Source organism: Falco peregrinus, chromosome 4 (assembly GCF_023634155.1).
Source record: "Falco peregrinus isolate bFalPer1 chromosome 4, bFalPer1.pri, whole genome shotgun sequence".
Classification (NCBI taxonomy): domain Eukaryota; kingdom Metazoa; phylum Chordata; class Aves; order Falconiformes; family Falconidae; genus Falco; species Falco peregrinus.
This window is the reverse complement of record NC_073724.1, coordinates 103,384,018-103,409,685: the sequence shown is the minus strand read 5'-3', so window position 1 is coordinate 103,409,685 and position 25,668 is coordinate 103,384,018. Positions and strand designations below refer to the sequence as shown.

The 25,668-nt window shown below is 43.8% G+C and overlaps 1 protein-coding gene across 3 annotated transcripts in view; it reads left to right on the top strand.

Moving 5' to 3' along the window:
• LOC106112616 (E3 ubiquitin-protein ligase rnf213-alpha-like) overlaps window positions 1-25,668 on the top strand; it is a 66,014-nt gene that overhangs the window by 36,906 nt on the left and 3,440 nt on the right. For all 3 annotated transcript variants that reach the window (XM_055801965.1, XM_055801964.1, XM_055801966.1), the window contains 34 exons: window positions 1,021-1,149; window positions 1,847-1,911; window positions 2,367-2,511; window positions 3,741-3,882; window positions 4,104-4,277; window positions 4,942-5,075; window positions 5,287-5,444; window positions 5,718-5,921; window positions 7,094-7,290; window positions 8,193-8,313; window positions 8,732-8,832; window positions 9,409-9,582; window positions 10,106-10,281; window positions 10,360-10,456; window positions 10,539-10,653; window positions 11,293-11,476; window positions 12,677-12,879; window positions 13,499-13,600; window positions 13,810-14,025; window positions 15,934-16,015; window positions 16,412-16,446; window positions 16,545-16,639; window positions 17,016-17,166; window positions 17,319-17,490; window positions 17,651-17,742; window positions 18,161-18,415; window positions 18,628-18,754; window positions 19,726-19,809; window positions 20,062-20,230; window positions 20,364-20,559; window positions 23,308-23,385; window positions 23,918-24,118; window positions 24,312-24,401; window positions 24,800-24,960. In XM_055801965.1, coding sequence (XP_055657940.1) covers window positions 1,021-1,149; window positions 1,847-1,911; window positions 2,367-2,511; window positions 3,741-3,882; window positions 4,104-4,277; window positions 4,942-5,075; window positions 5,287-5,444; window positions 5,718-5,921; window positions 7,094-7,290; window positions 8,193-8,313; window positions 8,732-8,832; window positions 9,409-9,582; window positions 10,106-10,281; window positions 10,360-10,456; window positions 10,539-10,653; window positions 11,293-11,476; window positions 12,677-12,879; window positions 13,499-13,600; window positions 13,810-14,025; window positions 15,934-16,015; window positions 16,412-16,446; window positions 16,545-16,639; window positions 17,016-17,166; window positions 17,319-17,490; window positions 17,651-17,742; window positions 18,161-18,415; window positions 18,628-18,754; window positions 19,726-19,809; window positions 20,062-20,230; window positions 20,364-20,559; window positions 23,308-23,385; window positions 23,918-24,118; window positions 24,312-24,401; window positions 24,800-24,960 — 4,825 coding nt within the window. The remainder of the gene's footprint in view (window positions 1-1,020; window positions 1,150-1,846; window positions 1,912-2,366; window positions 2,512-3,740; window positions 3,883-4,103; window positions 4,278-4,941; window positions 5,076-5,286; window positions 5,445-5,717; window positions 5,922-7,093; window positions 7,291-8,192; window positions 8,314-8,731; window positions 8,833-9,408; window positions 9,583-10,105; window positions 10,282-10,359; window positions 10,457-10,538; window positions 10,654-11,292; window positions 11,477-12,676; window positions 12,880-13,498; window positions 13,601-13,809; window positions 14,026-15,933; window positions 16,016-16,411; window positions 16,447-16,544; window positions 16,640-17,015; window positions 17,167-17,318; window positions 17,491-17,650; window positions 17,743-18,160; window positions 18,416-18,627; window positions 18,755-19,725; window positions 19,810-20,061; window positions 20,231-20,363; window positions 20,560-23,307; window positions 23,386-23,917; window positions 24,119-24,311; window positions 24,402-24,799; window positions 24,961-25,668) is intronic.

Genomic DNA, 25,668 nt, shown 5'->3' with positions numbered 1-25,668 from the left:
TCAGTAAGTTTGCTGATGATACAAAACTGGGAGGAGTGGCTAATACACCAAAGGATCATGCTGCCATCCAAAGGCACCTGGACAGGCTGGACAAATGGGCTGATAGGAACATCATGAAGTTCAATAGAGGGAAGTGCAAAGTCCTACATACACTGAGGAATAACTCCAGGCACCAGTACAGGCTGGGTGCTGACCAGCTTGAAAGTGGCTTCATAGAGAAGAACCTGGTGGTCCTGATGGACTTCAAGTTTAACATGAGCTACCAATGTGTCCTTTTGGCAAAGGCAGCCAACATAGCCTTCATTAGGCAAAGTGCTTCCAACAGTTCAAAGAAGGTGATCCTTCCCCACTACTCAGTACCGGTGAGACCACACCTGTACTATTGCGTCCATTTCTGTGTCTCCCAGTATAAAAGACATGGACATACTGGAGGAAGCCGAGTAAAAGATCATGAAGATGTTTAAGGGACTGGAGCATCTTTCATATGAGGAGAGACTGAGAGAGCTGGGACAGTTCAGCTTGGAGAAGAGAAGGCTCGTGGGATCTTATCACTGTGTATACATGCATGACCGGAGGATGTAAAGAAGATGGAGCTAGATGCTTCTGTGGTGTCCTATGACAAAATAAGAGTCAATGAGCACAAACTGAAATAAAGAAATTCCATTCAAACATAAGAAAAAACTTCTTTATGTGGTCAAACACCTTTTGGGTTATAGGATCATTTTCTTCCGTAGTTAATGGGTGAGAATGTTAAGGCACCTGTGCACATTAGCACTGGGAAGATGGAAAGGGAGAAAGAGAATGATATGAGAAGCATGTCCTCCCTCAGAGCACAAAAGAAACAGGACATGATAAATCTTCCATCTCTCAATATCTTATTATCTAGGCTGCTGGTAGGGCAGGGCAGCCAAAGTTTCTTGATTTTTCTGGATGTATGTGATACACCAAGGAAAGCAGATCAACTGTTCACAGCAGTTATGTCTGGTACTACTATTTCTGTCATGTTTACTGTCTCCCCAGGTGAATGGATGTCAATCCACTTGGATGATCTGATGCCCTCAGACAACTTTACAGCGAACCCAGGAGATCTTGCCAAAATGACTGTTGCTAAGATTTTCAACAACGCTTGCCAGGGGCATAGCCTAACAGGTAATGAGCCACTTGCTTTTAACCTGCTACCTGCACGTCTGTGTCCTTTCTTCTGTGTCCCATTTGCTCCTTCTACAGCTTTAAGTTCAGCTAGATCAAGTGGGCTGTGGAGGCACTGCCTCTGAGTCTCAGCAGGACGTACTGTACTTGCTGTTTCTGAAGTCCTCACAGCACTGCATTTTTTATTCCTGGTCTGAAAGCTGTGAGCGTAGGGTAGCAGGGTACCTGAGCTAGTTCTTCAGTTACAATAGCAAATTGGCTGTAGTGCTGTGGCATTCAGCATACAGCAGACACACACTTACTTTGCTGTGATTTCCAGCAACCCTTTCTGCTCACCTTGCACAAATAAAGCCACTAAATATTCCTGATCTGTTGAGTTCAAAGGCAACTTAATACATCCCTGCCATTGTTTCCAGGATGTGTGGACGAGGGGAGGCAGGAGCTTTTGGGGAGGAACTGCACTTCCTGTCCTGCTACACCCGCACTTCCTATGGGGTGCCAGCCAAAGCTGAGATCTGGTTACTGGGCAATTCTTCCCAGAGGGGACAAAGCCCAGGCTGAAATTTATGAGGTTGACAGCTTTGCAACCCTTTGTTAATTGTTAACAGATTCCAAATGCTTCCTTTGGGTAGAGGCATCTCTTTGTCAGGTTTTGACATTTTTTACAAAGGCGTCTTATGAATGATTGTGATTTCAGGTCCTCCAGAGGAATCTGCTGCTCTTGAAGATCCAGCCAAGTCCAGTCTTTCTACAGAAGGAAATGTATGCTTCATTTCTTTTTTCTCATTTCAGCTGCCTGACATTACACATGAACTGGTTTAAGAAACAATAGCTTTCCCAGGCATTTAGGGATTCCGTTATGCTGGTCCCTGGTTTAGATAGTACATTGGCTACAGGAAAAAGTAGTTGCAGGTCTTTGTGGGTCACACAATGAGGGTGAAGTGATCCCCACCTATAACAGACAAATACAAGGACAGAGGAGGCACATTTAAGCCTTCTGTGGACTTTGAAAAAGCATGAAATCACTGTCCCCATTTCTCCATCCCTTGCAGGGCTTTTGTCACTTCTGTGTAGTATTGGGATTGATTTACTAGGGATGGGATGGTGAAGTAGACATACACCTGGGAGTCTATTGTGTCAAGTTAAGTAGGAATTGACAGAGCAAATGCAATGGAGTGTTAGGCAATACAATAACGTCCAAGCTTCTCCATTCACAGTTCCTCAGCATGGACTCTATGATCAAAGAGAGCATCCAGAAAGCTGTGATTCAGTTGGAAGACAAGACAGACAATAGTCGGCGTGCCATTAAGAGAATCACGATCATTTACAACTTACTTTTCCAGGATCATGGTAGAACCACACGTGAGTACAAACAAAGGCCCAGCGTGGGTTGGGTTATTTTTATTTCTGCAAGGCTGCATCTTGCATATTGAAAACCATGAACAGGGGGAATGAAATGAGTGGTTTAATGATCTGTCCTGATGCTTGTCTATGAAAATATGTGAGGAGATCCCAAAGAAGAAAGGACTAGGTTTGCCTAGAGCCTCTTCTTCTCTCTATGCACCCCAAGTTGTGTGTTCTCAGAGTTTGCACTGGAACATCCAGCTTTTCACATGACCTTTGATGGAAAACTTGGTAGAAACATCTGAGGCAGAAGCCACTTTATACTCCCATGACTATTTCGGAGTCCAAAGTGACCCAAGTGATTCCTACATAGAATTGATACAAATTATTTGTGCAGGTGATGTGGTGTCTTCATAGAAAACTATGGCTTCAGCAAAATGGAAAGGGTCTGGTTTCAACAGAAAACAAGAACCAAAATCCTTGTAGATGCATTTGGAAATTATTCTTTCCTGCACATCGAAAGACTTTGTCACTGTGGTGCATGACTTGCTCTTTGAGCAATAGGTTCCTGTCAGGAGCCTAGGATGTTTGTTAACAACTGAAAAAGAAAAGACACCATGTTGCCACTTCAAAGATGTGGTGGGTCTGGAAAGTCCTTATGGTCACATGGCTAAGGCAGAATTTATTCTGTACTAAATTTTGATTATAAGAAAATTTCCCTTAGGAAAAGATATTTTCTTGTGATTGCATAATGACACCTTCATTCCTCAGCACAATACAGGATGAATTTTGCTTGTGGTGAAGCAAAACCATCAGTTTTATTTTATATTGATAACAGTGTCATCAGTGTCATACAGATAGGAACAGGATGCCAACCCTTCTGCAGTACTGTGACTATTCTTGTGACATACAATACTAAACATTTCTCCATATCAATATGAATATCAGAGTGTTTATACACCATAGAACCTAAATCACACAATTATTTTTAAAGAGAGAAGTGGATTTTCTTTCCTCCATCAAAAATGGCACGTGTTCAACAAACGTTGCCCCCAAAATCAACTCACTGAAAATAAAGAGGAAAGGGAAGAGGCTAGAGTAGAATATAAAGCACTGGAATTTATTGTGGAAGAAAACCAAGAACTTTCATAGTGGTCGCTTTCTATGACTGGCTTTATGTTGACTGAAAACTTTGCATGGAAACGTCTTTCATTCAAATGTTTTAATAAATGTTGTTTTATAATTAGTTTCTAGTTGTTTTATGAATGTGCTGAAAAAGAGAATTTGCCACCTCCTAGAAGAACGTGAGAAAATAAGCTTTGAGCCAGGGGAGTGGGTCTTCCGCAGAGCTGTCTCCAGTGAGTTCATCCTTGAAGAAACTTCATTCAGGTACTTTTACCTGTGCAGCTCTTTCCAAATTTCTAACACGTCTGTTTCTGAGAGCATTAAAAAAGCTGTGGTGTGTGAAGCACAATATTTAATGGGGCTCAGATATGACAATTAGGAGGGATTTTGCTGTCTAGTATACAGAAGTAGATGTGAGTTTCTGATGAATAGAGGATTGGTCAGGTACAAGGAAAGCACTTAACAGGCCACGTTATCACTTCCAGGCATGCTCTGTGGATGCATTTAGAAGACATTGTGGCAAATCTGTTTGCTCAAATTCTCGCAGTGGTGGATGCAAACAACAACCTGGATCATCTCTTTCCGCTGTCTCCATTCTCAGAACTGTGGCTTCAGATGTTTGCAGAGGACTCATTCTTGAGTTTTAAATACACCAGCAAGTAAGAGACTTGGTGGGGAAATACAGTATGTACATTAGTGGAATTAAAACCTGCTTTCATAATCCAACCCTCTACAAAAAGAAATGGTAAAACAAGTCTGAAGTTAAGATAAGCTCACACAGCTCATAACTTATCCGTGATAAGTCTTTTGGGTCATGATTTTGGAATCAGAACTTTCCAGTTCTCTTAAACCTTCAGCAACTCAGGAACATTAGCAAGGAGCTCCAGTTCCTTGGAATAGCGATTAACACAGAGTAAACTCAGAAACAGTAGGTCCGGATTTTAGCAACTTGAATTTGAGTTCCCTAAGGTAAGAGCAGATGAATCCCTTCCCCAGCATAAAATGTATCTAGTGTCCAACTATCACATTTCAATTGATCAGTCATCTTATTCTGAACAGTAGCTGTGGCAGACACAAGACAGGTGTCTGACTCGTTTGCCTTTCCCCTGCTGCAATGTTTTTTAGCCTTCAACTCCCAGTGACAGCAATTTTTTCTGGTCGTGCCTTGTTTTCACTGTTGCTGGTTTTTACAAAATATTTTTCTGTACTTTTTAACCTTTTAAGCAGAACATATACTAGTGGCAGTCAGAAATTTCTCTGTGATGCTTCAGTTCAGTATACACAGAGCACATTACATGTTTGCTTCATTCTATACTGTTTAAGGAAACAAGATGCTAAGATTTCGGTGTTGTCAATGACTGAAGACCCCAACACATCCATGTTTTGCCAGTTCCCATTCAGCTGGGTTCTGAAGGCCTACCTGGAGGAACTATGGGAGAAAGTCTATAATACGAGAGGTAACATCAGACTTTTCAAACAGGTGTTGTTCTTTAACCCAGGGAAGGTGAACTCCAAAATTTCCCATAATAGCCAAAGGTTGTGATAGGACCAACCGTAGCAGTTCTGTTCCCCACACAACCATAATGGCCTAAAATATCTGTTCTGCACTCCTAGTTTCCCGTCAACTTCTATTTTCAGGTTACCTGACATCTCTGTCCTTTCCTCTAGGTCATCCTAAAATACCTATGAAGGAACCAGCTGAATTTTTCCAATCACTGGTCAAGGATGTGTTGATGCCAGATGGCAGTAATCCAGAGATGATGCAGTGTTATACCAATGACTTTCTAAGGATGACTTTTCCTGGGCAAGATCATTCTGTCTATGAGGTAAACGCGGTCTGGTGGGGTATAAGCTTTAAAAGTCACTGGCTTGAGTCACAGGACTACAGATATCTATGGTTCCAAGAACTAGGGGGAAAAAATAGCTTCTCCTATTCTGCATGCTTCCCAACAACTGTTGGTGCTCAGTCTTAATTCCACCTTGAGAAAAATATTTTTAATGGACAAGCTTCACTGGACTGTTTCAACAATGCTGAACACCATGCTCAGTCCCCTGCTGTTTGTTTGGAGCAGAAATAACACCTTTTATTTTATCTGCAGATTCTGTCAAAAGCTCTCCTAGTGAATGCAAAACAGCTCTGCTCCTCTGTGGGGCAGAGGAAGATAAGCTTCTCCCCCATTTGGCTTCATATGGAGTATTTCTACCTACGAGAGGAGTATCAACTCTTTGTTGACTTGGTAAAAATTGATGAGACTGTAACAAGTGACCTGCAAAAAAAGTATGAGAAGGACCCACCAGAAATGGTGAGCAAAAGGGAACAGCTGGTGTTTTGCAGAGCAAAGAGGCACAGCCTGTTTCTGCCTATGGTTACTAGCAAACACTCAGTGAAAGTGTGTAAGAGAAAAATAAGACTTCAGGAGATCTTTCCTTGGAAGTATTTTCCAGCTTCCAGTAAGTCTTAGGGAGTTTCTGAGTTAGTGGTCATATCCAGCTCATTCCCTACCAAAGGACCTGTCCTTCATCCTCCTCTAACCATTTCTTAATTCCATTTATACTTTTTTGTTTTCAAAATGTCTATAATTTAATCAGCATTATGTAGAAAAACATTACACATCCTTTTGCTTGTGTTATTCTGGGTATGACATTCATCTCTCCTTAGACAGTCAGACGTTATAGGTGATGGTAACAGTATTTAAATTCTGGGATGGGGTCCATGTCTGGATTCAGACACTGTAGCTTACATGTCTACAGGGATGTGCCTGTATTTGCAATGGTCATCTGATCACCTATGATTGTTAGTGAAAACATGGGCTACAGAGACAGTGGAGAGTGACTCACAACTGAATGGAGAGGCGCAGTCCAGTTGCCCAAAAGTAGGCATCTACTGACATTTAAGATACTCCCTGGCCTCCAGCTCCTGCTGCGGTAGGGCATGGGTCTCCTGTAGGTCTTGTAGGCCCTATACGCCAGCTGTGTGTAGATGTCTCAGACAACCAAAGGCATTTCAACTGACAGCAGAGACCTACAATAGGGCAACTGGATTCCACCTAAATATCTGTCTTTCCAAAGAACAATTGCTTCAATAATCTTAAACATCTCTCTGTGAAATGGAAGAACTGTTCTTTGGAGGTATCTGTTTCTCCCTCCTGAAAGTCAAGGGAACTGAAGGCAACAAGCTTAGAGCTGAAAGTTTCCCTGTGGAGGGAAAGCCATGCTCTGCTCCCAGTATTCAAACAGTGATCAAGACACAAGTGCAACACAGAGTTACACTATGGTACAATTACAGTTTCTGTACTCTTCTCACATCCTTACCTAATAAATTCCTGCTATGGTATTTGTTGCTGTGTACACCAAGGTAGAGTTTCAGAGAATTCTCCATCACAGCCTCCAAAGCTTTTTTTTTTTTTTCACCAAGGTGCAATGGGACCAGGTCAGCTATAAAAGCTGGATTTTTTTTCTCTCTCTCTAAATGTAGTTCCAGTTTATCACTCTTGACACCTTGAACATTCTCCTGAAGAAGGTGCAGCCCACAGGTAATCTTCGGTCATTTGAAGCCTGTACAGAATGGCTTAGAAGGGTCAAGTCCATTATGCCCTGGATGGAACAGATCAGTATTGACAATTACCAGCTTAATCTTCACCAGAAGAAAAGGGAGCTCCTGAGGAGTGTGTTGTAAGTCCAACCCTCAACAGACATATCTTCATCTTTCAAGTAAGAGGTTCTCTTTCAGACAAGCAAAACTTTTTTCCTTCAAATTGTCTCAGTGTATTTGCTAAAGATTCTGTCAACTCTCACCGGAAGGTTTGAAAACTAAAATGCTTGAAGCTTAAAAATACAATCTGTGGAGAAAGATTTCACATAATCTACCCTTTTTCCCTGGAGTTCCTAATCCAGTGTTTCAATTAATTGAAAGGTTTCATGCAAATATATAGGGCCTCATCTCACCTCTTCCATGAGCTGGTTGTTTGCACTGTGAGCTTAATCTATCCTTTCCTTGGGAAGCCATAATAGTTAGTTTGAGAACCTTAAGATCCCTGAAACTCTTGGCTCACTTCTAATCCTTTGCTCATTCTGTTGTCTGATTATCACAAAAACATTGGCAAAATCACTCCAAAAAAGCTGTGTTAAGAACTACACATTTTAATCACGGCCACGCACCCAGCATTCTTAAACAGTAAGACCTGTTTTCCTGAACATCTGACTTCATGCTTTCTCATGCCCAGGATATTTGCTGTAGTAGTGTAGGTATCTCCATAGACAAAACCCAGTAATGATTCAAGAAGTTTGGTCTGGAGACACTCCAACAAGTGAGGTAGACAGGACCATGCCATTTTTTTCTCTCTTTGCTTGGTTTAGTCTACCAAAGCAAGCCCAGGAGTTCTTGTGTCCTGAAATCATTTCACAGTACCCGAGACCTGTCATAGAAATATTGGTTGGAAGGGACCTCAGAAGTCTGTAGGCCAGCCTCCTGCTGAAAATTACACCATTAACCAACAGTAGAGGAGGTCACCTGTGGCTTTCTCTGGCAAGTCTTGAAGCTTTGTTTGGCATTTGCGTGTGTGTGTGTTTTCCAGACACGAGTGGACCTGCACCAACATTGTCTACATGTTCTTTGACCACATGCTGCACAATGAGACAGAAATAGATGAGAAGCTTCTGAGACTTCTTGGGAACCATTTCATCTTCATATGGAATGTATGTGCTCAGTGTAGTGCTTGCCTGGACAATTTATAGCCTTGGAGACAAGCAGAGTTTGAAAGGAGCCTTATCTTCCAGGGATTCCTCTGATTCCAGCTTGAGAGAGGGCATAGAAATAGGAAGAGGATGCAAAGAGGGTGGAAGCACCACCCAGTGCAAAAAACACTGAGATTTCAGAATCATATGAAAGCCCCCCCAAAATCAGAATTTTATGTAAAGGAAGGTTTCCTTGAAAGCTTAAGACATATTTCAGGCCAATTATCCCTGACATTACATGAGGAAAGACACTTTGTAGGCCTGTTTGATTTTGGTGGTTTATTATGTAATGTTGTGGTGCTGACATTACATGTTGGTCTTTTTTCATATGCCAGGAAGATATTTTCATTGAGCTTTTACCATCCTTTCTTTCCTACAGCGCCTGACTAAAACACAAAATTTTGAGCCAGCAGAAACTTTGAATTTGGTGACAGAAGTGCTCAAGAAATGCAATGAAAAAGCTGAAATTGTGTACCTTGTGTAAGTCCAAGCCAAAACAAACAAACAAACAAACAAACAACCCAAACAACAACAACAAAAAAGCTCTTTCTGGGGACAATAAATGATTTTTTGTAAGGGGTGGGGTAAGATTGTCACTAGCCAATGGAGATTAATCTCCTCAGGCCAAGGGATCCCCCCTGGAGACTGCTAATGCCAAGGCATGTAATGCCCAACCTCAGGCGACCATGGAGCAAAGCCTTTTCCATGCGGTGTTGTGTCTGGCTGGTGTCAGAGACAACCCTGGAATTGAACATGGGGTAACTGAAGGTACTCACTAGTTAGACTGTGAATAAGGCCCAGCCCCCTCACCCAGCCAAGCCTTAGTATGTCAGGCCACATCTCTTAGGTGGGATGGTCCTTGGTGGAGCCATCCCCTTAATGAACTATCAGATGTTGCCCCTATTCTGTGCTCACCAGTAAGGCTAGTTAAAAGTTGCAATTCAGTTTTGATGCCCATGGCAAACATTGGGCATGAGAATCCCATGCCCACTCTCAGGTCTGGCACCAGTGTAAAATCAGCCCTGAGTTGTATCTTCCTTTGGTGACATCTTTCAGGAAGGGTGTGAAGGACTGCAAGAGCTGTCTACTGGAGATCACTGACCCAGCAGAGCTGCCCTGTGGACACATTTTCTGCTCGCAGTGCATTCGTGAGTGGAGCAGCAAGCACTGTAAGATCTGCAAGGCTAACTTCCCAGAAGATTACACACCCACTGCTACAGTGGCCACAAGGTATCCTGCAACCTGTAAAACAACTAGTTTTGTTGTGTCAGTCTCTACACCTTGTATAAAATATGGAAATAGTTACCAGAAAAGAGGCTACACCAACATCATTAACACATGAGCTCCACGGAAAAGTCATTATTCACCACCTGTAGCAAGCCCTTGGTGCTGAGAGGATTCACATGAAGAGATCTGGATTCAGTTCCAGCCCTTTTGCTTCCATCTCAACAGGTGGTCTATCCAGGCATACATACTACATGAGAATTCGTTTGCCTTTGTTCTGTAGCTATCTTGAGTGGAAGCAGGAGAAAGGGAGAGTACAAGGAAGGAGAAAGTTTGTCCTCAGTATTCAAGGAAAAATGCTGTTAGTGGGTTTTCTGGGGGCTAATTCCCCTCTCTATTTAAAAAAATTATTTCTTCTCCACAGTCTAGGTGTACCTGATCTGGTCACATACAGAGAATCAGAAAAGACAAGTTGTTTCTTTGTTTTGTTGGGGTTTCATGGTAGATCTTGATTTTTTCTTCCCTACAGGGAAGCTGTTGCATCTCGCAACAAATTCCGGAGGAAATGTAACTCCTTCTTTGTGGAGTTTGTCACCACTTCTATCTTGGGAGACAGAGGCATACCATCCCCAGAAGTCATTACTCAACTGATCCAGTTTGTGGCCTGCAAGCCATCCAGCCCTGAGCACCAGGCAGTAAAAAGGAGTAAGAGCCTGATTTCACTAGCACCCTGATCTGATCTTGTACTGAAGAAAAATAATTAATGTCATCCTTCATTTTTAGTGTGCAAGTCAAAAAGTGAGCTGTCACCCTTTGAAGAGTGCATTGACACCAGTCCAACAGTCAAGTCCTCCCTCTTGAAACTGCTTCTGCGACATGGGTTAGCATGAGCTAGGTCCTGGCCTGACCACTGAGCCACACAGGCTACACAGATGCTCACATGCTGTCTTTTTTTGTCATAGGTTCAACAACATAAAGGTTCACCTGGAAAAATACCTTTCTGAGATGGAGAAAAAGATAACTTTCAACAAAATTAACTGGAACCATTTCTACTTCATGGTGGTGCATTGTCTGGAGGTAAGTGCAAGTATCTTTGAGTTGTTCTTGGAATCCATACTCAAATTAACCCTTACTCCCTGTCCTGCCCTTTGCAGATCATACTCTTCCTCTATCTTTCCCCCCACTGGCTCCTCAGGCTGTCTGGAACAGGCTGCTGACCCGCCTTGGTTCTGTGCCTAAGTGTAGTGTGGAAGAATCCAGGCCTGAGTTATAAGGTCCAGTGTACAGTCTGAATTTTGGAGCTGTGGCTCTTGAAGCCCAGGGATGCCCTGGCCTGATTTGTAAGCCACAAGAGCCTCCCTGCAGCATAAGTGACACTCTGAGCAGAACTGTCCCTGGTCTCTTCTCCAATTTGAACTGGAGCACTACTGATAGGCACAAGCACACCTGTTCAACATACGATTCTCCACCAAGTGAACAAGAGAGGAGGCAGTCCTCTCCTGCCAGGGAAGCAGAGTTGGGGTTACCCTCAAAGGTGATGAAAAATACTCCACCTGTAAAGCAGAGCATTGCTACGGACTTGAGATTCACATGGTACAACATCACAGCAGAAATAAGTCTGCATCTGGTGAAAAGGCTTGGGAAAGAAGAAGGGATTATTCAGAACCTATGGCAGCTTTGGACTCTTAAGTTTCCCTCTCTCTTTCTGTTGAACAGGATTGTATGTATCCTTCCTCCCAAGATGATGCCAGCCAGCTTGCTGAAAGGTGCCTCTCTACTGCAGACCTTTCCGCTTTCTGCTCATGCAGGCTCTCAAAAATTGACACCCTCCAGTTCATAGCCCGCCTCCGGTTCTCCATCAGCCATGTGGCCACTGTGCTTGGCAGACAGGTGCTCTGCGGTGAGTCCTTCTGCTAGCCACAGAGAGCATGAGATTTTTGTTTTCTTATAAGCAGGTTTAGAACAAGCCAAACATTCACTAGTATAGGAGGTTCCTTCTGGGGGAAGAAAAAAAAAAAAAAAAGAAAATAAAAGAAAAAAGTAAGTTTTGTCTAAATTTAAGGGGTTTAACAGATGATTTTTCAAGAGGTGATTCAGGATCAGAAGGACTAATTTATTTCTTTTAGATCTAGATAATTTTTTTATCCTCTTAGTCTGACACTATAAAACTATTTTTTGTCAATATTGAAACTGAATAGGGTTAAACTAGCTACATTTTTATATAAATAGATCGCATCCAAAGATGTGTATGTTACACCCAAAACATATATGTTACCTAGAACTTGTTGATTCCCTCTGAAACCGTTTTCTTTTTACTGGATTATTTTCTCAGTATTGAAACATCCAGGTTTTGGTCAGTGTTAAAAGAAATTTATCTGAACATTGTCATTTCCCCTGAATAAGTAGTTCACCAGACTTAAGGGGTGGTGTGCAGCAGTGTATCAAGATAATCGTTTAAGTGGCTACAGGTAGGTGCATGTGCTAAGACTCCCTTCTCCCATTAGTCTGTTGAGAATGACATGCAGAATCTATGGAGTTCACACTGAACACATGAGTCTCTTGGTTTAGAAGTGACTGTATTGCACTTTAAACTCTGTTGAGTCACTTCCTTAGATCTTTGTCAGCTTTGAAGAGTGTTCAAGTCTGAGTGAAGAGACTGGCACAATCTTACCTCAACCCATATAATCAACGGAGGTAAGAGGAGACCCTTTATAAGGCCAAGATGTAAAATAGGCCAGAGGATTCCCACTTTTCTCAGCTACCTGGAATAGATCCATGAGATTGCTTTCCATCTTCTGGACAGCCTTGAGAGCTTTCCTCTCTGACCTAAGATAGATGCTAGAGAAGATTACCTGACCAAGAACCTATAAGCACAAAAAAACAGTGGGCCATTCAGTCCTCATATTCACTGCCCAGTATTCTACTTCCCTGCATGCTGTAGGTATTGAGAAGCCCAAGATACTATGGTTGCAGGCCATATTTCTACTCTTGGGGAAAAAGTGTTGTTGCAACCTAAGCAGGTAAAGTGTTTGCAAAAAGGTTCTATGATGTACAACTGCATGGGAGTGAGCTTAATAGGAAATCTCACTGGTACCTTCAGATCCAAACAGATCTCCTGGTGGGAACAAGCAAGAGGAGCAAGACCTGGTGAATGCAATGAAGAAGCTGGTGGTAAATGCACAGACACCATGGCCTCAAATATTCCTCATTAAAAATCTCCATAACAACTACGGTTTCATGCCAATGCAGGAGATTCTTCAGGCAGAAAAATGGATTTTACCTAGAGGGGTTGAAATTTCACAGGTGAGTGTCTTCTGAAAGCCCATCTGCAGGTCACTGAAGTTGTGTGATCCAGGCATGCAGATGCACCCAGGCTTTCTTTGCAGCCAGCTCTGAGGGTGTACAGCTGGCTAACTTGAGCCCTGCCTGATGAAATGTATCTTGTGTTGTAGCCTGTGTACCTTATCACAGACAATGAGATAGGAAACACTCAAGTAATTTTTCATTAAGTAATGAAAAATCAGTTTCATTCAGTTCAAGTAATGAAAATATCTTCTTAGAGTCTTTCTTCCAATCTGAGGAGAGATAAAACCTCCTCTAGAGGACAATTCATTCCTCCTTTAAACCTGCTTAGCATGTGACTATTCGTGTATTTGAAAGACTGCAGAAATGGAACAATTGCACAGTAAAATTCAGGCAGAACAGATTTCAGACTCCATATCTCTGCAGCACCCCGAGCTTGCCCCCATGATACAAATACAAATTTTAGAAAATGCAAAACCAGTTTGTAATATTCATAACATAAAAATAACATGATCATTTGTGAGGGGTCCATCTGAATGCTTCAGTGGGCTTGAGATAACCTTCTACATGCTGGTGGTATCTTCATTATAATAATGTAACTTACATCTGTGTTTCACAGCATATGAGTACCTGGTCAAATATAACACTGATGTTATCAGTGCTGGACAGAGCAAAAAGTCAAATAAATAACAAAGATCCCCAGGAAGTCCAGAGACTGGTGGTGAGTATCTATTGTGTCTCCCACAGATTTCTATGGGGTGTTTGTAGAAAGCTATAGGAATTTCTTCCTGAGTTGGAGACAAGGATCATCACATTTATATTAAAAAACCCCACTTTTTAACCCTACCAGTGGGTACCTCATGAAGAGATGCCTTATGGGACTCCTTAGATTCCATCTGGGTTTGTTTTTTTTTTCAATTTGTTTTCTAGCCTGTCATAAAACAAATGGAAAACATCCTCCAAACACCAATGCTCCCAGAAGAGACTCTGGAAAAAAAGATGAAGAAAATCATGGATGCTCTGTGCAGACACAAAAACAATGTCTTGATGGAGGTGGTCTTTCACACTGCATTTACTCTGGCCTTATCCCAAAGTCCCCTTACTCAACTTTTCAGGAATATCTGCTTTAAGCCTCATGTGGTAAAGGTAAGTCAAGATGTGGGAATACAGATACTTCCCTTCATGATAACATCATTGGGCTGGTCCCGCTTTTACAAAATCAGCTCTGTCAGCTTACAGCCAGATTTGGTTTAGGTCACATATGGAGCCTTGTAGTTCTGCTCCCTTCCCGACAGTCCACCAGGAGCAAACTGAGACTGTTCATCACTATCTGTACTGAAAGCAAGGGATGCAAATTGCTGGTGATGCCCATCTCTCTCTGGTTGAATCTAAGGGAGCCTAGAGGCCAGGCAAATATCAGCTGTTGATTGAGCTTATATGACTCAAATTGTAGCCCAAATGTCTTCATTCTAGACCACAATATGCCAGCTGTCAGGTAAGATAAACTTTTTACTAGACTATACCCCACTTTGCATCTAATGATGGACAAATTATTCCCGTTATTTGAGGAGTGCAGAAAGCAACTGAGATATGCATTGCACATCTCTTGGTCGTGAAGACAATGGCAGTGTCCAGGTTTCAGAAACACAGAATGGTCAGAGTTGGAAGGGACCTCTGGACATCATCTAGTCCAATCCCCTGTCAAATAAGCAAGTTCTCCTAGGGCAGTTTGAACAGAATCACATCCAGGTGGGGTTTGAAAATCTCCAGAGAAGGAGACTTTATAACCTCTCTGGCCAGCCTGTTCCAGTGCTCGCTTGTCACCCTCAAGGTAAAGCAGCTCTTCCTCATATTCAGGTGGACCTTCCCATGTTGCAGTTTGTGCCCGTTGCTCCTTGTCCTGTCACTGGGCACCACTGTGAAGAGCCTGGCCCCATCCTCTTGACACCCACCCTTAAGATACTTGTATGCACTGATAAGATCCCTCTCGGTCTTCTCTTCCCCAGGCTAACCAGGCCCAGCTCTCTCAGCCTTTCCCCATACGGGAGATGCTCCAGTCCCCTCATCAGCTTTGCAGCCCCCTGCTGGGCCCTCTCCAGTAGTTCCCTGTCTCTCTTGAACTGGGGAGCCCAGCACTGGGCACAGCACTCCAGATGGGGCCTCACCAGGGCAGAACAGAGGGGAGGATCACCTCCCTCCACCTGCTGGCCACACTCCTCCTGATGCACCCCAGGGTCCCATTGGCCACCTTGGCCACAAGGGCACACTGCTGGCTCATGGGCAACTTGCTGCCCACCAGAACTCCCAGGTCCTTCTCTTCAGAACTTTTTTTCCAGCAGGTCAGCCCCTTGCCTGTACTGGTGCATGGGATTGTTCCCCCCGAGGTGCAGGACCCTACACTTGCGTTTGTTGAACTCCATGAGGTTCCTCCCCACCCAGCTCTCCAGCCTGTCCAGGTCTCGCTGAATGGCAGCGGAACCTTCTGGTGCATCAGCCACCCCTCCCAGTTCTGCATCAGCAGCAACTTTGCTGGGGGCACACTCTGTCCCTTCATCCAGGTCATTGATGAATAAGTTGAACAGGGCTGGACCCAGCACTGACCCCTGGGGAACACCGCTGGCTACAGGCCTCCAGCGAGACTCTGTGCTGTTGTTCACAACTCTCTGAGCTCTGCCATTCGGCCAGTTCTCAATCCACCTCACTGTCCCCTCTAGTCCACGCTTCATGAACTTACCTATAAGGATGTTGTGGGAGACAGTATCAGGTTATGCTCTTTCACCCTGAATCCTCAGTTTGTTAGGCAGATACCAAAGAAGTGATGAAGATGTTAACTTGCGTGTTGCTGTTCTTGTAAACCCAGCTATCCCCAATGTATGTCCAGTTGATATAATGCTATGTCCCTTGGTCTATGTCTCTGTCAAGCTTTTTCATGTTCTCATTCGTACCTAATGTTTTTATCTCCAGAAATTATTTCTCCAGTAGATGAGAAGTGAACTAGGAAAATTGTTATATAATTTCTCAACTTTTTCTTTACACCTGTGTTTCCTTTCTAAGGGGTCCTACCTTCCTACCATGCCTGAAGACCTGCTTTTTGATCAGAAGAACTGGAAAATTGGTCAATATGATACACCTTGGGGTAAGCGCTGAGGAAATTTTGCTTCTTTCCAGCTATATGGATGGCAGACACAGGCAACATGCTATAAATGTGCCATGAGATAGACTGGCCAGGGACTGAAGGGAAAGAAGGAACAGGTGGATGGAGGGAAGGGTGCCTTTCTTCAAAGCTACCTCTGTGTTTCTGTTGAGTGCTTTACCAATCTCCTTTTGGCTGCAGCAACTCCAGGCCCATTTATAGCAAATTCTTGTGAGAACCATGTTGTGAGACCAGATCCCAGTAGATGGGAAGAAGGTCTTACTTGCGAGGAGCCTGGTCTGTTGCCCTCCCAGTGAATTTCTGGCTGTGCTTATATCACAAATGATTTGGTAATTGGAAGAAAATTGACTGATTACTCTAATTCCTTTTCATACACAGTTTGTCAGTGCGGATCATACTGGATCATCACCAACGTAAGTGTCTTTTGGTTTTTTGTAATGCTGAGGATCTTCTGTCTGCTGTTAAGTTTTTTGCCCTACATCTTACCCTGCTGTCATTTCTTTACCTACAGTGTGGGAATCCTGTGGAAGTCAAACAATGCCTATGTGGTGCCAAAATTGGAGGAATTAATCACATACCTGAGAGAGGTTTTGTGAGGAAGGAAATGTAAGTTGGTGCTCTCCAGCCTAGAGCCCAAAAGAGATCAACAGAGCTGCAGCCACTTGACCCTCTTTTTATTCTCTGGGCACAGGGGAAACACTGTAGGTGGGCAGAGCAAGGTCTTTGTGACCCAGGGTCCAGTTGCAGGAAAAAATCTTGGAAATACCTACTGGGGGGAACAGAAAGGAAAGAAAGCGTGAGTGGCATGAAACAGCTAGAAAGAGCATTTCTTCGCAGCAGTTCTTTTCTTCCAAAAGTCTCATCTCGTGCCACATTCACATTTGTTCTGAACCAATGCTGACAAAGCCTCCACCAATGTTAACTTATATGAGAAGAGCCCAGTCACTGAGAGTGTAAACTGAATTACATTTCCTTAACACAGCACGGAAGATAAAACAGGAAAAGGATACATCCTTGGAAGCCCTTCAATACGGAGAATTGAACTGGAGAGGGACCTGTCACCTGCCTCTGTCTGTCTTGCAAGAGCTCTGCTGCATTGTTCCATGCTGCTGGGGATCTATACAGATAAACAGGTGAGACAGCCCTTGCTTCATTTCCTTCCCTTACCTCCTGTCTGCCTGTCCTCTCCACTAAGCCTGCAGCTTCCGCATGATGAATAGTTTCTTCCCTACTCTGGGAGGAATCTTTCTTGAGAGCTAAATTAAAAAAACATCCTGTCTTCCAGGCAATTCTAAGTCTAATGACAGAGAAGCCAAAGGATGTGGCAAAATTCTTCTGGGACCACCTTGAAAAAGATATTGAATGCCTGGCAGTGGCACTTAGCAGAAACATGGAGGATGCCACAGTGACTGTCCATCTGTTTCTCCAGCACTTGAGCAACAGTACAACAGTTAAAGGTACATTCCATGCAATGGGAGGGTACGAACAGGCTTACCTCAGATTGGTTTTCACATGGCCACTGGAACTGGTGACTCTTATCCCATGACTGTAGCTGTTCTCTACAGATTCCAGTGTCTACTGGGTCAGGGTTCATATTTTGCTTTGCAATTCCTACAGGGCAAAACATGGCCTTCGATATTCTGCTTAGACAAGAAGACCGAAGGAAGTGGGAAACCTGCTTTAAAACACTGACTCAGGCATTCTTCCAGGTATGCGAGGGACTAGTCACTGTGTTTCCAGGGATCCCATATACTAACTATCACTTTGTTAGGTATCAACTGCAGAGCCCACACAGGCTCTGATGTGGTGTGATCCAATGAGCTAGGACATTCCCACATGCAATGAACAGGTTCATCGCCTCTTTTTTGAGATGCTTTTTATATGTTGATGCAAATCCCCTTTAAAAAAAAAATATGGCTCTTTGCCTTGGAGGGCAAGAAAATACCCTTTTGTTTTCTTCTTGGGCAATTTTGTTCTTGTCCAAGCTTCATTTTTCATCATGAAGTTTTTGCTGTGTCTTCCCTTTCTTCAGAATGACCATTATCTTCCCTCGTGAGAAGACTTGTAAATTCTCCCAAACACTTTTGTAACAAAAAGCAGCTCCTAACAACCCTTCAAATTCCACAGGCCTGGGAGCAGAGCCTTACTTCTGTCAAACAGCAGAGGATAAGAGATCCTCAGGGCTCCAACCTGCTCCTACAAATAGCTTATGGTGAGATTCCTCCTTTTGAAGACCAGCCAAACCTTGGACTGATCGGCCTGTCCTACATGTGGAGATTTGAACAGAAGATGTCCATCCAAACCCTGATGCATCTCCTTCAGCAAGAACAACAAGAAGGCAAGGGAAATTGCTATCCTGTTCTTCTGGAGCTCATGTCTAAGGTGTGTTGTAGAAACATTCCTCCTTTTTCAAATCAGAGACAGGCACCATGTGGATTCACCATTGTTGGTGTCAGTGGGGCACTAAGGTGACTCATTTCCCTGGTTTTCCCAGAACAGTGCCCTTCTCCTGAATGCCACACAATGCCAGACACAATCCTGGTTCCTCATATAAGTGTGTGGATAGCAAAGTCATGTTGCATTTTCCCTTCCAGCTCCAAAACATCCAGTATGTTCAACACTTGCCTGACATTTTCAGTCTGCAGAAAGCTCTGATCCACTTCTTCCAGAACAGCCATGCTGGGGAAACATACTCAGTACAACAGTTTCTAGAACTTTCAGGTATGACATGGACATATTCTAATCCTAGTAAACTGGCCTCTACTACTCCTCAACACCCACATGCTCTGCTCTGATGTTATAGCAGGACCTGTGATTTCTGTGGCAAGCTGTGAGGGACCAGCAAACACAAGACTGCTCCAAAGGAAGATGAGCCAGAACCTAAGGGTGACCATAGCACAGACCAGGCAGCAATCAGGGTGCAGTCCCACAGCATCAGGACAAGGCCAGGGTAGTGACAGAACCAGGTTCTGTCAACAGCCCAGTGATCATAGCACTAGGCAAGGAAATTAGTACAGAAGTCATCCTGAAGTCCAGTCAATAAGTTGTGAGACCAGGAGACAGGACTTATTACAACTCAGGCACTGTTGTGAGCTTACATGTATCTCCTGGGCCCATGCAGAAGGGATGAGGTGGATTCCCCACATCAGGCTGCTCAGGGATAGTAAGGCCTGACACAAGTTCACAGTATGACTGTCAGTCATCTCCATCTTTATGGCCATCTTTGGGGTTTGAGGGAGAGGCTAGAGAACTCTGAGATACTGGAATGATCTCTGAAATATTGGAACGCATCTTGGGCAGATTGCCTCCCACCCTCATAGTAGGTATAGCCAGCAGGACTTGAGAAACTTGTAGATTTGTCCTGTTGTTTCACCCATGAATGGGCTACATACACGAGACAAGTTTTTAAGACTGTAGGCAGGTATATTAGCGTGGTGTACATGAACTGGCATTCGGTACCCCCTGGATGCCAGGTATGGTATAAATGGTATAATATGAGCTAGAAAAAAAGTAACTCTGGTTAAGCTTGGAGCCACAGCTGTGAATGGCAACCAACGCGCAGCCTAACACAGTTTACTGATCAGCTGTACACTATAAGCTATATCTTTCAGGGAAACTAAACCTTTTTCAGTCGTTTTCTCTTGGGAGCATGCATTGACACTGCTGTTTTTCTCCCCGCTCTGTGCCTGAAGAGGACCAGCGTTCAACTTTTTGCCGAGCTATAGGGACCATCCAGAAAGTCTGGAGCAATATCAGAATGAAACCACTGTGCTCAGGTATTTTGACTTCCCAGGTATTGTTACTTCCCTTTTCTAAGCCATTGATCAAGGCTGGAATCCATGCCAGTTGCTGAGCTCACTTTATTTTGACCCTCTAGCTGAAAACAAATCTAAAAGCCTTCCAAAACGACAAAACCTAATATAAAAAACCTCAAAAAGCTTTCAACAAAGTCTAGCCAGAGTTTTCCCCTGGGAAGAATTCTTCCTAACACCACATTAGCAGAAGAGAAACCCTCCATTTTGTTACAGATGTCAGAGTCCCCCTGGACCTCTTGCCAAAGGACATCAATGCCAGCACTGCTGTCCTGAAACTCCTCCCAACTCCACTTTCTGTCGGTCACCTTGTGACAAGCCTTCTCATACAGCTCCAGAACAGTTGTGTGGACACAGCTACACAGATCACAAAGGAAAAGCAACGGTACATTTCAAACCATTTCTCTGGAGCAATTCAGGACTTGTCTAGAGCTGCACGTGTCACTGACTGCAAAGTGGCATGAGGTAAGAAACAACCTGCTATCCTTAACAGCAAAGGGTAACTTCTTCTCTCCCAGGACCATCTCTGCAGAAGAAGTGAAACCATCTTCAGTGCTGAAGATAACTGAGAATGATCTGATCATTGCAACACTGGCCAACTCCCAGTATGTGATAGATGAAAATGGCACCAAGACAACTCATTTTGACTTCCAGGCATTGCAGCGGCAAGTGATCCAACGTTTTATCAGTGGGAAACCTATCATCAAAGCTCAGGTGAGTTTAGCACGATGCCCTTTCAGCACAAGCCAAATTGCAGTGCTCCAGGCCAGCAGAGGGTGTAGGATTTTACTTCCAGCACCTAGTACTCCCCTCTCCAGAGCTGGAGCAAACACAAATTAAGGTGCTTGCACCTTTGGCAGCCCACCACTCCACATCTATCTGCATTCCATGGATTTTAACAGTTGTGTGGTCAAAAAACATTCTGTGCTCAGCAAATCTTGGTGCTATGAAAGGCACTGTGAGCTTTTCTATTCAAAGCCTGCAGGGGAGGTTGGCCTGGATTTTCTTATAAACAAGGAGTCAGATACAGTCTAAAAAGACTCAAGAGAGTTGAGTTCCTGGGCATAGTATAGGGCTGGAGTCTAATGTGAGTCTCTGAACTGTATTGGAGAAGCCAGCCTTCTTCCGTGCTATTCATCTTCACTTATCCACATTAGCCTTTGGCTTTTCTCTGGAAGCTCTCAAGGGACAAGAACTGCAAATAATTATTCCCATCTGAAAAGGTGGGCCAGAGATACGTACCTCAAAAATTAAGGCTTGCAAGACAGCAATGTATTTAGGTACCTAAGTCCTTTCAGCCCCTTAAAAAACTTCCCATAACTCTCAGGCAGTTATGTAAACTTCACCTGAGGTTCTCCTATGACTGCTGGTTGCCCCAGCTATTTCCTATGTCAGAGGAAGCGCCTACTGGGTGTTTGGATGTGTGAAATGTGAAAATCTGGCCACAAGAAAGTGGGAAAAAGGGATTCAAGGGCATTATAACATGGCTGTCACATAGTCGTTCAGGTCTACATCCTTGTCCAGAAATAGAGTAAGATAAGCAGAGCAACTGACATACAGTCACACAGAAACTGAAATAGTTTGGCTGGAGGGACCTCGGGATGTTTCTGGTCCAATTGTTTTCTCCAAATAAGGCTAACTTCAAAGCAAAAGCAGATTGCTCAGGGTGTTGTACAGTTGGATTTTGGAAATCTCCAAAGACAGAAATTCACCAACTCTCTACCCCTCTGTTCTGATGTTTTAACGTCCTCACCGTGAAAATGTATTCTGCATGCTTAAGTAGGAGATCCCTGGCTGCCCCTTGTCCTTATTGTCTTCACTGCAATCCCTCTTTTAGTAGTGGATAAGCAACTAGCATCTCCCCATAAAGTTCTGTTTTACAGGGTGAACAATCCCCTGCATTCTGTTCTGCAGCCCCTCAATGATCTTTTTTGTCTCTGCTGGACTCACTTCAATTTTTCAATTACTTTTGTACTGAAGAATCGCAAATTTGAAACAGTACTCAAGCATAATCTGGTAGATGATGAATAGATCGGAAAAATCATTTCTTTTGTCCTGCTGGCCACACTCCTGCTAATATAGCCTGCTGGGCACGTGACTTTTTTCACCATAAATGCACACTGCTGACTCCTGTTCAACCTGTCCACCAGGACACACAGGTCTTTTCTGCAAAGCTGCTCCAGAGCTGGTCTGCTCTCAGCCTGTGCTGTTGCATATGATTGTTCCATCCCAGATGCAGGATTTTGCATTTGTCTTTGTTGAACTTCATGAGGTTCCTGTTGGCCCATTTCTCCAGCATGTTGAGAACCCTCTAAATGGCAGCCATGCCCTCTAGCATATCAGCCCCTTTCCTCAATTTGGTGTCATCCACAAACTTGCTGAAACGTCATGTCAGTTATTGCTGAAGTATCTTAACAACATCAGCCAGCTCCCTCAGCACCATTGGATGCATTTGTCTGGTTCCATGGGCCTGTGTATATCCAGCTACACTGGGTCTGGCTGAGATGGAGTTAATTTTCATCATAGCTGCTCATATGGTGCTGTGTTTTAGATTTGTGACCAAAACGTGCTGATAACACACCAATGATTCAACTATCGCTGAGCTGTATTTGCACAGCATCAAAGGCCTTCTCCATTTCTCATTCTGCTCCCCCTCAGTGAATAGATTGGAGATGTGCAAAAAGGTTGGGAGGGGCCACAGCCAGGCAGATGACCCAAACTAACCAAAGAGATATTCTATGACAAATAACATCATGCTCAGCAATAAAATGGAGACAAAGTGGTTTTAGGGGGGTTCATCAGTCTGCCCATGGGAGGTGGTGAGCGATTTCCTTTAATATAACTTGTTTCTCACTTTTATTTTTATTTTCCTTTTTTGCTGTCCCACTGGGGGTAAGGAAAGGAGGGAAGTGAGTGAGGAGCTCTGTGGTACTTGGATGCCACAACAGCAACTTATCTCTGTAGTCCCTAATTTGTTCCTCTTTTTTTTGTGACATGCCTTTAAACTTTGCCATTAAACACAGAGGGCTGAAAGCAGACATTTAAAGTAAAAAACAAGGCAAAGGAAGCACCAAGTATCTCAATGAGTACCTTTTCCATGCCCTTTGTCAGTAGGTCCCGTTCCTTGTTGAGCAGTGGACCTAGTTTTTATCTGGTTTTCCTTTTGCTAATGACATAGTGATGTAGAAGCCGTTCTTGGTGGCCTTCACATCCCTCAGCAATTTCAGCTCCCGATGAGCTTTGTCTTTCCTAACTCCACCCTTGCATGCCCAAGTAGTGTCTCTATATTCCACTTGGGTAGCCCCTCCCTGCTTTTGCCTCCACTATACCTCCTATGCTAGGCTATCACTGCCACTGGCCCTGCAGCCCAAGGCATGGGTAGCTGTGTCCTACTGCATGGTCACAAGTTTCCAGTTTGGCCTGTGCCAAGTGATACTTCAAAGCCATTCATTTGCTTTCCAGACCGCTCCATCCTTTGCACTGAACAGCATGAAGACTCTGCAGCACACAAAAATGAAAGTGAGAGAACAGCTGGCACAGGTACAAAAAGAGCTTACAATTTTTTCCATCCAAGCTTTCCTCTGCCTTGTAATACTTATTAATAAGCCACCCCAAGGGACAGAGATCTCAACAAAGAATATGGCACCTGCAGGATGTGTAAAAAGGTCTGAGTCCGAACCAGACAGATGGCTGGAGCCTCATAAGGAGCCAATTTTCTTTGCTGGCTCTGAAGGGAATCCAGGCAGCTCAGGTGGAGTTATCTGTACAAGTGTCTAAACCAAAGGGATATGGTGACCACAGCACACCATGCACTGGCATGGTGGATCAGTACAAGTACCAGCTTCAAGGTTATTGTTCCTGCTTACAACTACGCTGGGGAACCCATGTCCTTGTACAGCCTGTGTCTTTCCCACGTAAACACTGGACATCACCCAGGTGTACCTAACTCTCCCTTTGATAAGAGGGCAGAACTGGTACCAAAGTTTATACCGTCACTTTGCTGTACAGACACACTTGTTGGACCCTGACTTCACGTGTCAGAGTCACAGTCTGGCTATATTTCTCCTGATAGGAATCTCTAAGTGTGAACCAGCTGAAACAGATCATGGAAGAAGCCCGATCAGTGAATGCTATTTCCCAAACACTTGCCACCTTAAAAGTGGCTGCCGAGTTCCTGGCCGTGACCGGTGAGGACCCAAAGCGTCAGTTGTCTGAGTATGTAAAAAATGAGCTGAAGATGGATGCAGGTGTAGAACAGTTCAGAGACATGCCGGTAAGCAAGGCGCTTTGCTTGTACTGAATCAGAAACTGGATTAATGTTTCCAACCTTCATACCCTCCCCTAAGAATTAAGACACCACCTTTTAAGTCACTTTTTTGTGAGCTAACCCAGAACATGGCCAATGGAGGCTTTCTGACAAGCAGGAACTGGTTGACTAGTTGTCCATCTGTTTTCTCCTCCTCCAGGTGGTACTGAACACTCAGCTGAAGCACATCCTGTCTCTGTGGCAGACATTGTCAGCAAAGAGATCTGTGCTGTTGGTGCAGATGAATCAGGTGAAAGAGAGAGCTCAGTTCACAAAACTGTCCACAAGAGCTAGGGGAAGGGAGAAAAATTTTTACAAAGTTGATTTTCTGTGGAAAACTTTGGAAATGGGTAGGAAAATAACAGGAATATTTTGTGGGTTTTGTATCTTTCCATTCAGCAGTCTTATGTGACTTACATTACGTAAGACCCTTGGAAAACGGTGGCCCACAAGATTCTGTGCTAGAAGCAGTGGTACTTTCTGGCATGGGTCACATCAGCAGCCGGTGCTGTGGTCTCTGGTGTCCCTGGCATAAGAGTCAGGAACAAAGAGGGTTCCAGTTCCACCTCTTCCATCAGTTGTAGCCCCGAGATGGTCTTTGCAGGGAGTCCCTGGCCATCGTCTTGCTGATGTTGTCTGTCATTGCAGAATCCCTTCTGCCTGGTTCCTGAGCAGTACCATGAGGAGTTGAGTGCAGAGATGGAGAAGGCTCTGACTACTGCACTCTCGACAGTGAACCTGGACTTGTTCCTCATTGAGCTCCATGAGATGATCGCTGTGTCTCTGGATAGCTTTAATCCACAGTGGGAGTAAGAGCAGATTTTTCTTGGTTTGTTCCTGAGGTAGATACCAACTCCTTAGACCCAGATGAAAGGTGTCTTGAAGTCCTTTTTAAGGTGGACTCTTGAAACTTGCCGGAGGGAAGGGCCGTGCCTTCCAAAAGTGGGAGTTACTGCAGCTGTGATGAGCATCATCAGGTTTTTTTGTGATGCCCAAGTAAAGAGAACAATGCAAATGTAAAATTACAAGAGCAAATAATACAAAAACAAACAAACAAAAAAAAAGAGCAAAGAATGTAAAGAGTAAAATACATCAGAAACCCCAGTACTTTCAATTCATCTGGCATGTCATGGGGAAGCAAAAGAACCACTAAAAATCATATGGTCATGGAGACTGAGGTTGGGGGTGCCCTCTGGAAGTCTATAGTCTACCCTTTTGATTCAGGAAGGTCTGAGTTCAAAGCTACAGCAGACTGTTCAAGGACTTGTCCAGTTGTGTCATTGTGTCCTCTGCATTGTCCCAGGGCTGCATCACCCATGTGAAGAATATTTATTTTATTTTATTTTTGCATTTAGTGGGGATTTCCACTGTTGTATATTGTGTTTGTTAATTCCTGTCTTTTCACTGGGCAGTTCAAGAAGAGGCTGGCTTAATCTTCTTGCAACCTTCCCACTACATTCTTAAAGATGCATTTAGAGTTTCTCTTTACCTTCTCTGAAGACTGAATAACCCAGTTC